A 14,218-nucleotide genomic window follows, 5' to 3' on the forward strand; every position below is an offset into this window, starting at 1 on the left:
ATGTAGAAAATAACCATAAAAAAAAAATAATAAAGAGAGAAAAGTTAAATGACAGTTTTAACGGCATTTTTTCCCCACTCGTTTCACGCTGGTGCAACTTTCCAATCTTGACCCCCGATTTTTTGAAATTTCCTTTGATGCTTTTCCTTAAACAACCATATGATTAAAAAGTCGACCATCCTCCTGAGCTGAAATGCTTTAATAACCAGAGTCTAACATCCAGCCAGACCTATAGCAGTGCCGAGTGTGCTCAGCAGGTTTTTATACTTTGGCAGATATACAAAACAATGGCTAAAAGAGACTAAAATTAAATGATTACAGAAGCACATTCTCCCATTTCATGAAGAAGTGCTGACGGCTCTTGTGTGCAGTGGTCGTCTCCCAAACTAGACAGCTTGCTTGCTTTTTGTTCGACCATTTACAAAGCGAGTTGAAATTCAACCGTTGGCCCGGCTGAAGTCGTGGCATAAACACCAACTGATGTGTATGTGATATATGTTTTCGTAAAAGATCTTTGTAATAGAACTATACATTTGTTAGTCGATCGTGGTCAAAAGAAAACCACCAGCCAGTACCTGAATGATGGCTGGCACTGTGACAGAGGAGTCCAATAAACAAGTGAATATCTTTTCTCAACAGCGTTCTTAATCCAGAGGTTATCCCAGCTTATCATAACAGACTATTATTTATAGCAAAATATTATAAGTAGTAATTTGTATTTGTGTTGCAACCATATTCTAAGCATACTTTGCAAACCATGTTTTCCATAAAAAAAAGACAAAGCACGTTTTTAACTGTAGGCATTTACAAATTTGATGCTGCCTTCTTAAAATTCTTATATTGTCTATACATTATATTACATTATTCACAACATCTTTTGTGGTTTCTACCCATTGGGTAGGATATGTGCATAATATATTCAAGTTATATACAGCACCTTACAAACAAACATAAAGAAAGACAGACTACTGAAAAAAGCACCGTTGGAAGTGAGGCACAACGAAGGTGGGAGCTTTTTGAGTGCAAGTGGGTTCCTATGTCTGCTCCACACGCGGGTCACATTACTGCTTGGAATGGCTTCAGTTGCTTCTCTGGGAGCAACCGCTCCTGTCTGGCACAATGGCCGGTGAGCACGCTCGTAACCGCTGCGCTCGTAACCAGAACCCAGAGCTAAAAATGTTCAAGGTGGAGCTGCAAGTTTGGAAACAGGCACGCTGTTGATTCTGTGATCGCTAGATCGGTAGAGTTTCAAGCAGACTTGAAATGAATTTAAGGTTCAGGATCAGATTCAGTCAATGAAAATCTCAAGAACGCCCCTGAATGCCAAACATTGGACTGGACTCCTATCTGTCCACAACTTTACAAAAAGACAGAAACGATTGTTTTTGGCAGTCCTCGCGTACATCTGTATTATTTTGCCAGACAGGTGGTGACCCCCGCCGAGATAGAGCGCCTGCACAGATTCCGAGCAGCAGTCTGACTGAGGTGTGGTCTGCTCAAACATGAACATTAGGCACCTTATTTACTCACATAATAGTAACATGCAAACCTCCTTGTAGAAAACATAAAATTCATCTTTATATCCTCCATTTACAAGCTATGACTGCGCAGACAGAACAAGCTGAGAAAACAACAGAAAGAAAGAAGAAAAACTGGAGAGGAAATGCAAGTTTGAAGCAGGTCTGTACAGTCAAAGGCCAAAAGTGTTGGGACAATCTTTGCGGCGGCTGATGCACCTCAATTTTTCGGAAATGAAAATGTTTAAATACGGGTGTTGCTTTTCTCAATACTTGTGGGTTTGACTGCAGAGGGTCAGATTTCTCTCCTAGTTTTGGATGAATCGAGGGGCACAGGATGGACAGAGGGGCTGGGGGGTGGGGGGATGAGAAGCAGCAGTAGCAACAATAGTAGCAGTAGCAGCAGCAACAGCAATAGCAGCAGCGATGTAGTAACACACACATAACAGTAGAGCCAGATGGACACACACTGGGACACGTGCATACATTCAAACACACTGACGCTAACAGGATCAGAGGGCTTCTTGCTGACCAAACTGACCAAAACTTCCATCATCATGATGTCTGCAGAGTGCAAAATCAGAAATAAGATGTGAGTGCACAAGGAGGCGAGACATACAAACATACAGAAACATTTCCTGGTTCCTGATAGGGAATTCACCTCTGCTGCATTAGCGTTGTGTGACACCTTCAAACACTAAACATTAATGTCACTTCATCAGGCAACTTCATATACGGGCTGCGGCTGGGAGCAGCAGACGATCACCGAGTCTTGTAAACAGTGACAGACTTAATTCAGCATTAAAGGTGTCTGTGTTCTATTTCACACACATACGTATGTTTGTACTTGGTAAGAAGTCAAAATTGTACTTTAAATGTTAAGTTAACAGAAAGTGATAGAAGATGCTTAATCTGACATTTTACATTTTTCCTCTTGTCAACAAATCTCATGAAAAGATCCAAACCAACAATGTATAGATCCTACCAACAAGCACTGTGTGTGTGTGTGTGTGTGTGTGTATGTGTGTGTGTGTGTGTGTGTGTCTGTCTCAAAGCCTGATAGATTTCATTCCTCTGAGCCATAGAGCTCCATTGTTGTCCAAAAAAACCATCAGTGAGCCTCATTGTTGCACTGGGTGATGGGTTTCTTCATTACCATGAACACACTACGGCTTATTTGGACTCAGTCCCACATGCACCTTCCTGTTCCTGTAAAAGCCAACGAGAAAACTAGAATCCTCAGCTGAAAATGATCCCCAAACCATTTAATATTTTCTCTGGTTTGAGTTGTGTTTGATAAAAACTACAGTGCCCAGATGTGTTAGGAGTTTACTGCTTCACTTTTCTGTGAGCTGGATATTGGAAACACAGTTTGACAAAAAAAGGCCTCGTTAATACCTTTTTCTAAAGCTTACCATTGCCTATTAAATTTAGTTTGTCAACAGGTGACCTGGGCTGCAAGGTGGCGTAGCACTGTTGCCTCATAGCGAGAATGTCACCAGTTCACGTCCCGGTGGGGGCACCGGGATCTTTCTGCCTGGAGTTTGCATGTTCTCCCCATGCAGCGTGGGTTCTCTCCGGGTTCTCCAGCTTCCTCCCACACAGTCCAAAAACATGTTGAGGTTAACTGGTGATTCTAAATTGTCGGTAGGTGTAAAAGTGAGTGTGCTTGGTTGTCTGTCTCTAAGCGTAGCCCTGTGATAAGACTGGTGACCTGTCCAGGGTGTCCCCTGCCTTCACCCTAAGTCAGCTGGGATAGACTCCAGCCCCTCCGCGACCCTAGTGAGGATTAAGCGATGTATAGATAATGGATGGATGGATCATGTGACCTAAGCTCAAAGCTTTCATCATGTGATTACAAGTTGTACACGAGACAAAGATGGACTCTGGTGTCCAACCAGGTCTCGAAAAAGCAAGTAACGTCACCTTGAGTCACGATGCACCTGCTATTTTTCTGTCCATCTAAACTGTGTGTCTTTAACAGGAATGACTGGGCTCGGGGCTGACAGTGAGGAATGTCAGGATTGGAAAGTTTCATGGGATTTGTTGATGGAAAAATATTACATTGAAGGTCAAAAAGGTCCATTTATACTCCACTCCAACAACAAGCTTCTGTAGCATACATGCTAACATGCTGAGGCTCGTGTTCAGAGCCTGCTTTGTATCAGCATGCAGTATGGAGACTCTCTGTCAAAATACTGCATGACTGTCACCAATACAGCTGCCGTTTTCCTCATGTAGCTTTTAAAAGAACCTGTGGGGAGGACTGGACTGTGACATGCACTAACATTGAGCGTCTCCAGTGACGTCACCTCTGCACTGTGATAATGACCATCATGCATTTCTGGCTTTTTAAAGAGACACCCGACTAAATTTCAATGAAAGCTTAACTGATGTTGTGTTAATATGGACAGTCTCAAAAATGTCCTTGAATCTCTAAACTCAAAGCAGTCAGTTAATAAATCACTCAGCTACACACACACACACACACACACACACATGCACATACACAATACTCCTGCAGGAGCATTAAGTGCTTTTCTGTGTTGTTAAGAGGTCTGACCAACAAACACACACATACACACTTATACAGCGAGGAGAGGACTGCACTAGCACGCTGCCAAACGAGGGCTCCACTCCAGTCTCCACTTTAAAGGGCTTGGCGGACTCTGCATCATTTGATCGCACTTTTTCTGCACACGGATGGAAGGAGGGATGATGAACACAGTGCTTATCAAAGACACTGTTAGAAAGCAGGGTGTTGGGAGGAGGAGGAAGGGGGCACAGGCGCTGAATGCAAACAAGAAAGAGAGACAGAGAAAGCGCAAGAGCAGAGGAGAAGGCAACGATGAGCAGAGAAAAAGGCTAGATTTTCAAAAAGGTTTTGTTTCTTTTACAAAAAGGACCCTCCCATAGCCCTTTGACTTCGACCACAGACAGTTTTCATTTAAAACCTGATCGCTGTGCTGGCGGATGCAGACAGAAATCGTCACTTTGTGTCATCTTTTTTTTTTTTTTTTTTGTGGCTTTAGAGACGTGAAGACCGAGAGCTGAGCCTTCATTTTTTGTCGTTTTTTTTTTTTTGTTTGTTTGTTTTGTTTTGCTTTGTGTTTTCGTTGTCATGGCGGCAGGTGATCGAGTTCAGTGTGGCTGTTGGCAGAATGCACTGTGCATGTCGAGATGAGCAGTGATGGGGGGTGGGGTGGAGGGGTGGAGAGGGGTTGGATGAAGGAAACAGGAAAGAGGAAGTGTCAGGTGCTTAGATGTCGGGACAGATTTGAAAAGAGAAGAATCTGCTTTGACCAGGCTGCTTGGTGGACACTTCGATATGTTCTCTTGTTTGTTTTTGACTGTGGAGATTTGTTTTAATTTGTTTACTTGATATCCAACCATCTAGGCCAGATTTCCCACAAAACTAATTTTGAATCACGCTAGATCTTGCCAAGCAGAGTTTAGGAACTGCTCTGGTTTGGGGAAATCCACCTCGAAATCTTTGTAATAAAATACGAGAGGAAGTAAGACATTTTTGATCCACCCAGTGGCTGGTCACAAGGCAGATTTCTTCCCCCCACAAGGCTAAAGTGAACACAGACGTGAAGCAGTACAAGGTTATTCTCTTACTAAGTCTCACTGTGCCTGTGGTGTAAGCAGACAGAGATGTTGTAGGCTGGGTACGAGTATTTCTTGCGTTTTTCAAAAAAGGACATAAGCTTATAATACTTGTTTTGTTTTTTTGCTCCCAACTGTTTAAACAACTTTGGAGCCAAAGTTCAGTCAATCAGTCCATTCATGAAAAGGACAAAACAAAAAAAAAACCCCAAACAAACAAAAAAAAAACTAAACAAAACAAAAGGAAATTTTTAAAAAAAGAAAAGAAAAAAAAACAACATCATCATTATCATCATCACATAACATCATTTCCCTCTTCTCTTTTACAACAAAAAGATAGTGCAACTTTTAGATAACTTTTCTTTTTTGTGTTTTGAATGTTAGAACAAGTCTTTTTTTTCCCCCTTTATTTTGCTTCCTCGTGAACCTTGGCACTAAGATTTGGGTTTGTGAGTCTCTTGCTTTGTTGTGTTCTCTGTAAGTCCTTGATTCTCAGTTCTTGCTTTGTGCACAGATCCCGGTCCGAAAAATAAAACAAAAATGGAAAAACATCCTCCTCTTTTCCCGGGGACCGAGCTGTCACCCGAGGGGGCAGAAATGAGAGAATTGTTTCAATCTGTGCTAGCAGTGTGTTTCTTTCTCAAAATGAAGGAACAAAAAGTCTCCACGCAGTGCATACATCCTGCCCCAGCAGTTTGAATTATTAACGTCAGAAAGAAACTGAAATGAAATCAACTCTTGGTTTCTCTCTTCTTGTTTCGTTGTCGCTAAGGTTGATATTTATTTGTGCATGGGAGTGTGGAGAGAGGACATGAGAGACAGAGAGACCACTGCTTACAGGTGATCAGGGTGAACAAGAGAGACAGTTTTCAGTCTGGGTAGGTGGGCGCCACCCGCCCCTCCCCTGTTCTTCACACCAGGTCCTCTGGTTGGCCGTCCTTGGCCTTGGCAGGTACTATTGTGCTTTCTGATTGGCTCTGCTGCTGGATCGTCCTGCTCCCCGGCCCCCCCGGCCTCCCTACCCTCTGGTTATTGCTGTGCTGGTGTAGAAAGAACGCTGAGCCGGGGTAGTGGCCCATCACCTCGCTGTATGCCGGTGGGGGACCCTCCATGCGCCCATGGCTGCTGGAGTTGGCCGCACTGATGCCCGAGTTACTGCTAGGTGGCCTTGGCCCACCTCCCCCAACGCCTCCCCCTCCTCCCCCCACCCCTCCCAGGCCACCGCCTCCTCCCATGTCGATCAAGTCACTGTCGTAGATGGTCCGGTTGGGCGGTGCCCTCACCGACTCACGGTTGAGCTCCATCTGCTGCTCGGGGTCACGGAGTTGCAGGGTGCAGGGTCCCTGGTACGGCGGGGGCTCCTCGCCGTCTGACAGCGAGATGGTGGGCGGCAGGTCGATCTGGTGCTGCAGGTAGGGGTAGGTGGGCTGGAAGCGGCTGAAGCGGTCGCGCTGCATGAAGGAGGGAGCAGTGAAGCGATCCCTGGCCTGCGGAGCGTATAATACCTGAGAGAGACAGAGACAGGGAAGAGTAGACAGAGATAGAAAGAGGAAGAGGCAGGAAAAGTCAAGGGAAAGGGAGGAGCGGGAGAGAGGAAGAGGAGGGGGAAAGAAGGAGAAGATATGGGCAACAGGAAGGAAGGAAGGTGGAAAGAGGGAAAGAAGAGGAGAAAAAAAGGATGTCGGGTATGAGTTAGCGAGCATCAACAGGCAAAAATCAACATCATAATATTAACACACAAAAAAGTTTCTGATACTGATATATGACACAACACTGCAATTATGTGCAAAATGATGAAAAGTAATCAAACTGAGCTTCAGTGCAATAAACTTTTTTACTGTTTTATATACAAAACAAAAACTTCAAAACTAAATTTATTTGCTTTTAGTAAGAAAATTCTCCAAATTATCCATTTTGACTCGAGATGCTGAGATCATTTCATTGTCAATTACGCTTGAATTAAATACGGAAACTATGAATATCAACAAAAAAAGTACTGATTTCTTAGGAGCTGTAGGAGCATGTTTGTTGTGCTTATATTTACTGTGCATACTCTAGAAGAGACATTCTTCAACAATATACTCTGGAGGTGGGCTGTAATGCACACAAGCCAATCAGAGGGTAGAACCGGTACAGACATTTTCTGTACTATTCAACGGAAACAATAAATAAAAAAATGTAAATGTTGGGCAAGGCATGGAGTCGCATGACCCTCCCTGTGTAAGAAATACTATAATATACAAAATGATACAAAAGGTAAAAAGATTTATTTTAGTTAAGTCTCACACATTTAAACAATATAGAATATGCAGAGTGAAGTATTCTGAGTATGCAACATTTTTAAAGTTGTTGCTGCATTTTGCATCACCACCTGTCAAAATGCATTTTGATGCAGCGTAACTAAATTCAATGCAAACACTCCAATGAGCGCTGTCCCGTTACAGCAGCAACAGCATACACCAGTGTGTCAGCAATTAGCTCTTACATACACTAAAGTGTAATTACAGTAAAAGGAAGAAAAGATCCCCTGCTAAAGCAGAACAACATCCAACACAACGGTTCATCCACCAGCTTTTGTCAGAGATCTTCACCTCAATTAACTCTTCAGACTGTGACGGCATGATCCATTTCTACATTTCTCACATTTCTATCCAATTGCACACATTTTTACTGTGGCAAGTCATTATCAGAGGGAAACCATTTCAATTAGTGACTGTGGCTCTAATAGTCAACCCCCACTGACAAGGCAGTCTGGATGGAGAGAACAACAGACTGGGAAAAAACCTGGAGGGGGGGGTAGAGGATCAGGGCAATTGAAATGGAGAGACAGAGGAAGAGAAAGAGTGGAACTGAAAGGATTAAAAAGAAAGGCTACTGAGATAAGGAGAGAGAAAGAGAGCATGGAAAGGAGAAGGAGAAGAAAAAGCCATGGAGATAAAGAGAGCAAGGAGAGAAACAGAGAGCCTGAGACATAAAGGAAGAGAACAGAGAGAGAGAGAGAAAGTGTAGATAGACAGATAGACAGACGGAGGGGGAGAAAGGTGTGTTGCTGATAGAGGGAGCAGAGCGCAGCAGAGCAGGGCAGCTCTCAGACGGCTGTCTAGACAGTGTCAGGGGAGGTGTTGCTGATTAATGACGCACCAAAAACCATGCACACCCCCACCTCACCACACACACACACACACACACACACACACACACAGAGCCCCCATCCCTGCATCTATCAGCCACCCACACTCACTGGCTGCATCTCCCTCTGTGTTTGTGTCTCCATGGCCTTCTCCTCTTTTCCGGGTCTCTGTGGGTGCTTCAGTGCTGACACTGTTTTTACCTCCTTTCAGTCTTCTGAACCTCTTCTTCTCTCACTCCCTTAACATGCACCTTTCACTCATTCCTCTCTCCATCCAAACCTCATACATCTCTTTATTCTTCTCTGTTAGTTTTATTTGCACAAGAGGCTTTTAGCTGGCAGTACACTCCACATGAAAGCAAATCTGGTGTGTTTGTTTGCTTTACACAGAATGCCCTAGTATGTCCGACTGGACAGCCCAACATCTATGTAAAGAACTGCAACTTTACAGTGCTAGCATGTGATTGGTTTCGGTTTTGAGCGTTCTTTGAACTCCGTGTTCTCCCAAAGCGTCTCTTCCCACTGCGACTTGTAAGCTCCTCCATCTGTCATGGACACCATTAAATAAACAGATCACCGGTCACATTGAGTATACTGGCGTTTGTTTGCAGTTCTGTATTCACGAGTCTTTGAGAACATGCCAATTTCGACTTCGTTTGGAGTATTGTGCCAGCTGCACCCAGTGCAATAGCTCCAATTCCTGGATGATCAAATATTTACAAGCAACCAAAACGCAAATGTCAGGATCTTTGTGCCCCGTCTCTATTCCTGTAACCACAGAACAATTATAGAGGGTCGAGCCCTTATAAATAAGCCAACACAGAGAGAAAAAAAGAGGTGAGAGGAGACAGAGATGTCATTTATACCATAGCAAGTAAAACATGTAGAATAGACAAAAGAGATCTGAGGTGGTTCAGATCTTTTTTTGCTCTGTTTAATTCCTTTAACTTGCCTCATTACAGACTTGATTTTTTTCTACATTGCCTCTGAATGTTGAAGTGTTTAATGCATTTTAGTTACCACCCTGTGAAATTTTTGCATATTATATAGTTTGAGTAGCTTTTACAACACAGAAATAAGATCACAGAAACCAAATCAATAGTACTGTTGGATTGCTTTATGGCGCCAAGAGCTTGTTTTATGGAACAAAACATCTGAATGACGAACTTGTTTGGTGACGCCACACGGGACACAGAACAGAAACATGGACGAAATCTATGAAGTACTGGTAACACGGGGGATTATAAGTAGGGTTGTCCTTGACAGTCAATCAAACGTGAGTTGATGAGGGGGGGTGTTAGTTGACTGATTGGTTGGTCACAGGAAATAAATAGGGAAATAACAGATATTATTGTTTACACAGTTGGTCCCTGCAGTTATTGGATAGTAACTACATAATAATTACATATGTTGGGCAGGAAATCAGAAATGTGAGCTCATTATCGGTGGGTAAAAAACGCAGTCGCAAACTCAGGGTTTCATCAGAAATATAGTTAACTCTAGTGCTGGAACTGATCTGGTTGGGGCTCAAGGTGCACTATATGATCAGACTTATTAACAAACTCTTCGCTTGTTTTCAGACTCATTCAGAATCATTAGCCTGCTGTTTTTGCCAGCGTTACTGTGGCTCGCTTTGTACGTATGCTTGTAATCATACTTTAAAAAGCGTTATTAGATGTGGTTTTGTATTTATGTGTAATGTAGCATAGTGTCAATAATGTTAGCCTACTTATACACTCTCTGACACTCTCAAACAATGTCTGATGCCCCCAAAAAATATATTTACAAAATGAAATTAATATAACAAACTAGTTGACTTGGTTTCAATTAATGACTACTAGTCAGCCAAAGTCTTCCCCATATTGTCATTTGACAGTAGTACTCAGGGACAGTGAGCATCTTCAAAGATAAGACTTTTAGTAAACCAGTTAACGAAGCAGATCACAGGAGTGTCGGACAGGACTTTAAATACTGTCATGTATCCATCACCAGTTCTGCTAATAAACATGTCATTACTATTGAAACGGTATCCATGAGAACCACAGGAGAAAACTGTAACCTCAATTCTGAGTGTTAAATACTATGATGAGTCCAATTCAGCTGATCACACTGTGTTTGTTCTGGTAAAACATTAAAAAAAATTAGAAAGCACAAGTCAGAAAATATTGGCAAATATTATCATGACTGAGAATGTGTCAATTTATGTTGATTTAAGTTTTAGATTATATTGTCAAGCCCTACCCAACTTTTTACACAGTGCTTAAGTTGGATGAACAGAAAAAAAGCAAAATATTGGCCTGAATACTCGTGAGGCTTATATTGAGTGACCACTGTAAATTCAAATATTCTTTCTGAATGGAAAGAGTACCAAAATAGCATCAATGATGCTAGGCTAGCAAGTGTTTTCATGTCTGTTTATAGAGTCTTTCAGAGTTCATCAGCTCTAACAGTGTTTAGTTTAGCACTGTTTAATCTGCAGAAGTTTCCAAAGGCTCCTCTAACAGGAGGGAGAAATAAACTCATGACAAGCAAAAGTGCAGAGTGCCTCCTGCAGAAATGAAAGCAGGGGGAAATCATGTCAAACAGCCAAGAGTTGGGGCTGTTGCCAATGATAAGCTCAAACACATAGCCAGGAAAACAGTAGCTGTCGCAGAAAATGATTCAGCGAGAGCAATAAGCTTGCCGTCGTAATTCAGTTAGCTGGTTAGTGGCTACATGCTAGAAAATGACCCGTCTGCAGACTTGTGACTGCGCAGAAATGTTATTCAGTCCATGCAGCTGTAAATTTATCAAAGTGTATTTTTTGTAAGACACAGTCTTAGTGGCTGGATATACTGTATTGAGTGTAGTTACAGCCTGGCTCGGTCTGTGTCCTTCCTGCAAATGTATTAAAGGAACTGGATTCGGGCACAGCCATCTTTCATTCCAACATCCAGTTCTTATAGAACATCCATGACTTGTTTAACAGGGGTCAGTGTGGTGGTAGTCTTACCTCTGAGGCACCTTGTCGAGAACCACTGTCTGAAGGCCACAGACACCCATCCTACACATCGAGACAGACAAAACAAAGAATAAGGCTAAGATTTAGAGTGTTCCCAGATTGTTCTACACCTGTCTGAAGTGTGGGAAATGTTTATGTTTGAGTTTTAGAGGAATTTTTGTGCTGGAATGTGACTAACTTTCACTAATATGTTTGTGTATTTTGACCTTTAAACTGATCTTCTTGAACCTTTGACATGCATTTGATAATGTATCTAATGCATGTTAGATTTACAGCTGCTGCTAAACTTTTAGTGATGTACAACATTATTGCTGTGTTGTTTTCTATGTCTAAGATGGATTTTGATGTAGAACAATTAGGCTGATGAAACATTCTTTTTGCTTGAAAAAAGATGAGGAGAGTGAAAAAAAACACCCAAAAAGTAACAACTTAATGAGGACATGAAAGATGAAACAGCAGCGCAGGGAAACGCCTGGTGGCTTCAAACCCAAAATCCTGCCCTGTTTGGGAGTGAGGACAACAAAAGCCAGACGGCTCCTGTCTTAAAAATAGTCTGGATTAAAGCAACAACAAAGAAAAACAACTATCAAATAATTGCAGTTTCCCTTGGTCTACATTTGACTTGAGGATCTTTTCTCAGACTGCACAGTCTATAATATTTAGTCTAAAAAAAGAGACATGAAACGGAGGACAAACATGCATAAATCCTATTTATTTATGTGTCTTTTAGGGGCAAAGGCCACTGGCTAGTCTTACAAATTGCTCTATCTCTGCTACAGGGCTTTCTCTGCTTGTTGCTTTCTGATGTTGCATTTATGGCATTTTTTGCTTTGTGTCTGCTTCTCTTTGCATAATTTCTGCTTTGATTGGACAGTACTGAGTACAGAGAGTCGGGAGAAATAAAAAAAAAAAAAGAGAGAAGATGAGAGGTTACTAGCTAAATGTAAATAATCCGTAATGAAACAACCAAGCTGGAATCATTTCAGATGCTGGTCTCGAAGCTGAAGATAATTATGCATCATATTCTGTACCTGAGCCTATTTCCCTGGATGCAATTTTGCAATGTGCGTATAAGCAAGAGTGTGTGTGTGTGTGTGTGTGTGTGTTTGTCCCAGAGTGTCGACATGTCAGTATGGGGGCAGAGCCGCTGCTGTCTAGACGGCGCTGTAGTGAATTAAACATCAAGGCCTGACAGAGTCTGGCTCTGAAGAAACCAATTCAGCAAGTTCACCTAACAGACTGAAGCAAAGCTGTTACCTCAGTGAAACTGGGACAGAAACTCCGACTGGGATAAAAGGATTCATTTAGCTCAGCGCAGCTTTACTGGGAACATACTGGTAAGCTATGTTTGTCCTGCTTCAGAAATGCAGAAATGTACTGTCACAATGACTAGGCAGGGACATTCAGTGAGAACAGATGAACAGACACACACACGCACACACACACACACACACACAGCATTTCACTCGCTATCAGTTTAGATCAAAAATGTTACTGGCATGGGTGCTTGGAGAACAGCACTGGCAGAGCGACTAAGTACAACCCAATACAAACAGTCTCTTTTCGTCTCCTGCACACTTGCACACAGACACACACACAATGTTACTAACCTGCTGTAGGGCATGGTCGTGCCTGCGGGCCTGGCTCTGCCTTGTTATGAAGGACCAGGTGGAGAGCTTGTAGTGGTTTAGCAGGCAGATGATCACCACCACCATCACTGTCATCACCACGATGATGATGACGATCTGAACAAACTCCAGTTCAGCTGCACAAACACATGGAAGAAGAGAGGAGGATTAGCATCAAACGTTTATCAGGGATGGAGGTTCACATCGCTGAATGAACACAGTTTCAGAAAACCTAAGTTGTGTCATACAAAGGTTTGACATGAGATTAAAAGTACTGCCAACAGGCAATGGTTATTGTCATTATCGATTTATCTGTAAATTGCGATCTACATTACTCAATTATTCATTCTACTTACACAATTACAAAAATATTGCAAAAAAAAAAATTCTATCACTATATCAATATCCCAGAGCACAAGCTAACCCTTCCACAGAAAACAAGGAATAGCAGCAAATCTTCACTGATTATTTTAAGAAGCTAAAACTTGCTAACTTTGGCATATTTGCCTAAAACTGCATTGTCACTTTCACTACAGTATTCTTTTGAGTGTGGAGCTGACAGTGACAACAACAACAACTAAATACCTAGAAGCTTTGTAAACTTAGAATATACTGCAGAACAAAATACTGGATTGCTTTAGATTGCATGGGCATTCCTAATAATGTGCTTCGTGTGTGCATGTGTTTTCCTCCTCCGTCCTGTTCTCTTAATCTTAATGTGATAAGCTCAGAATCACATCAATCTCACAACCATAACCCAATCTAAGAGCCAACCTCTGATTACAGAATTCAGTCCTTCATCCTTGTGCAACAGAAGACATTAAGTCCTGTGAAAAAGCACAGCTCTAAACAATTACAGCACATACGAAAGCAACAAACGACAATTTCCATTAGCAATTAAGTTGCTGGTAACTTTCTCAATTAGCTGATTAATTTTGTCGACAAAATGTCACAAAATAGTGAACACACTGCATTCTAATTTCCCTGAACCAAATATAATGTCTTCAAATGTGGCCAACCAACTGTCGAAATCCCCAAAACATTCAATTCACATTCACACTGAAAAGACAAATCTAATATCAGAACAGTTGCTAAAACATTTTCTGTCATTCACTAAAATGAACAATGGCTGCATTCCATTTAGCTGCTTCAGTTTTAGGAACCCAGATTTCACACTGTTGCTGTTCTTGTGAAATCCTGAGAGCTTGTCAGTCATGGCTTACATAAACACAACACTGTTAATGTTATTATTAACACCTGTGCTTTTCCTACATGTTACATCTCGGCTAAGAAAAAGACCTATTGAACAAAGAAATATACAAACTCAGGAGCA

At 42.0% G+C, this 14,218-nt stretch overlaps 1 protein-coding gene across 2 annotated transcripts; it reads right to left on the reverse strand.

The window, feature by feature from the left end:
• Positions 1-4,521: 4,521 nt before the first annotated feature.
• ldlrad4b (low density lipoprotein receptor class A domain containing 4b) lies at positions 4,522-13,016 on the reverse strand. 2 transcript variants are annotated; one of them, XM_008291873.1, is made up of 3 exons: positions 12,868-13,016; positions 11,249-11,299; positions 4,522-6,631 (listed from the first exon to the last, which is right to left on the reverse strand). In XM_008291873.1, the coding sequence occupies exons 1-3, from the start codon at positions 12,979-12,981 to the stop codon at positions 6,038-6,040; spliced, it is 759 nt and encodes a 252-aa protein (XP_008290095.1). In that variant the 5' UTR covers positions 12,982-13,016; the 3' UTR covers positions 4,522-6,037. The 2 variants fall into 2 exon arrangements, with proteins under 2 accessions (XP_008290095.1, XP_008290104.1); XM_008291882.1 differs by lacking the exon at positions 11,249-11,299.
• Positions 13,017-14,218: the final 1,202 nt, after the last annotated feature.

Source organism: Stegastes partitus, unplaced genomic scaffold (assembly GCF_000690725.1).
Source record: "Stegastes partitus isolate 25-593 unplaced genomic scaffold, Stegastes_partitus-1.0.2 Scaffold18, whole genome shotgun sequence".
Taxonomy (NCBI): Eukaryota; Metazoa; Chordata; class Actinopteri; family Pomacentridae; genus Stegastes; species Stegastes partitus.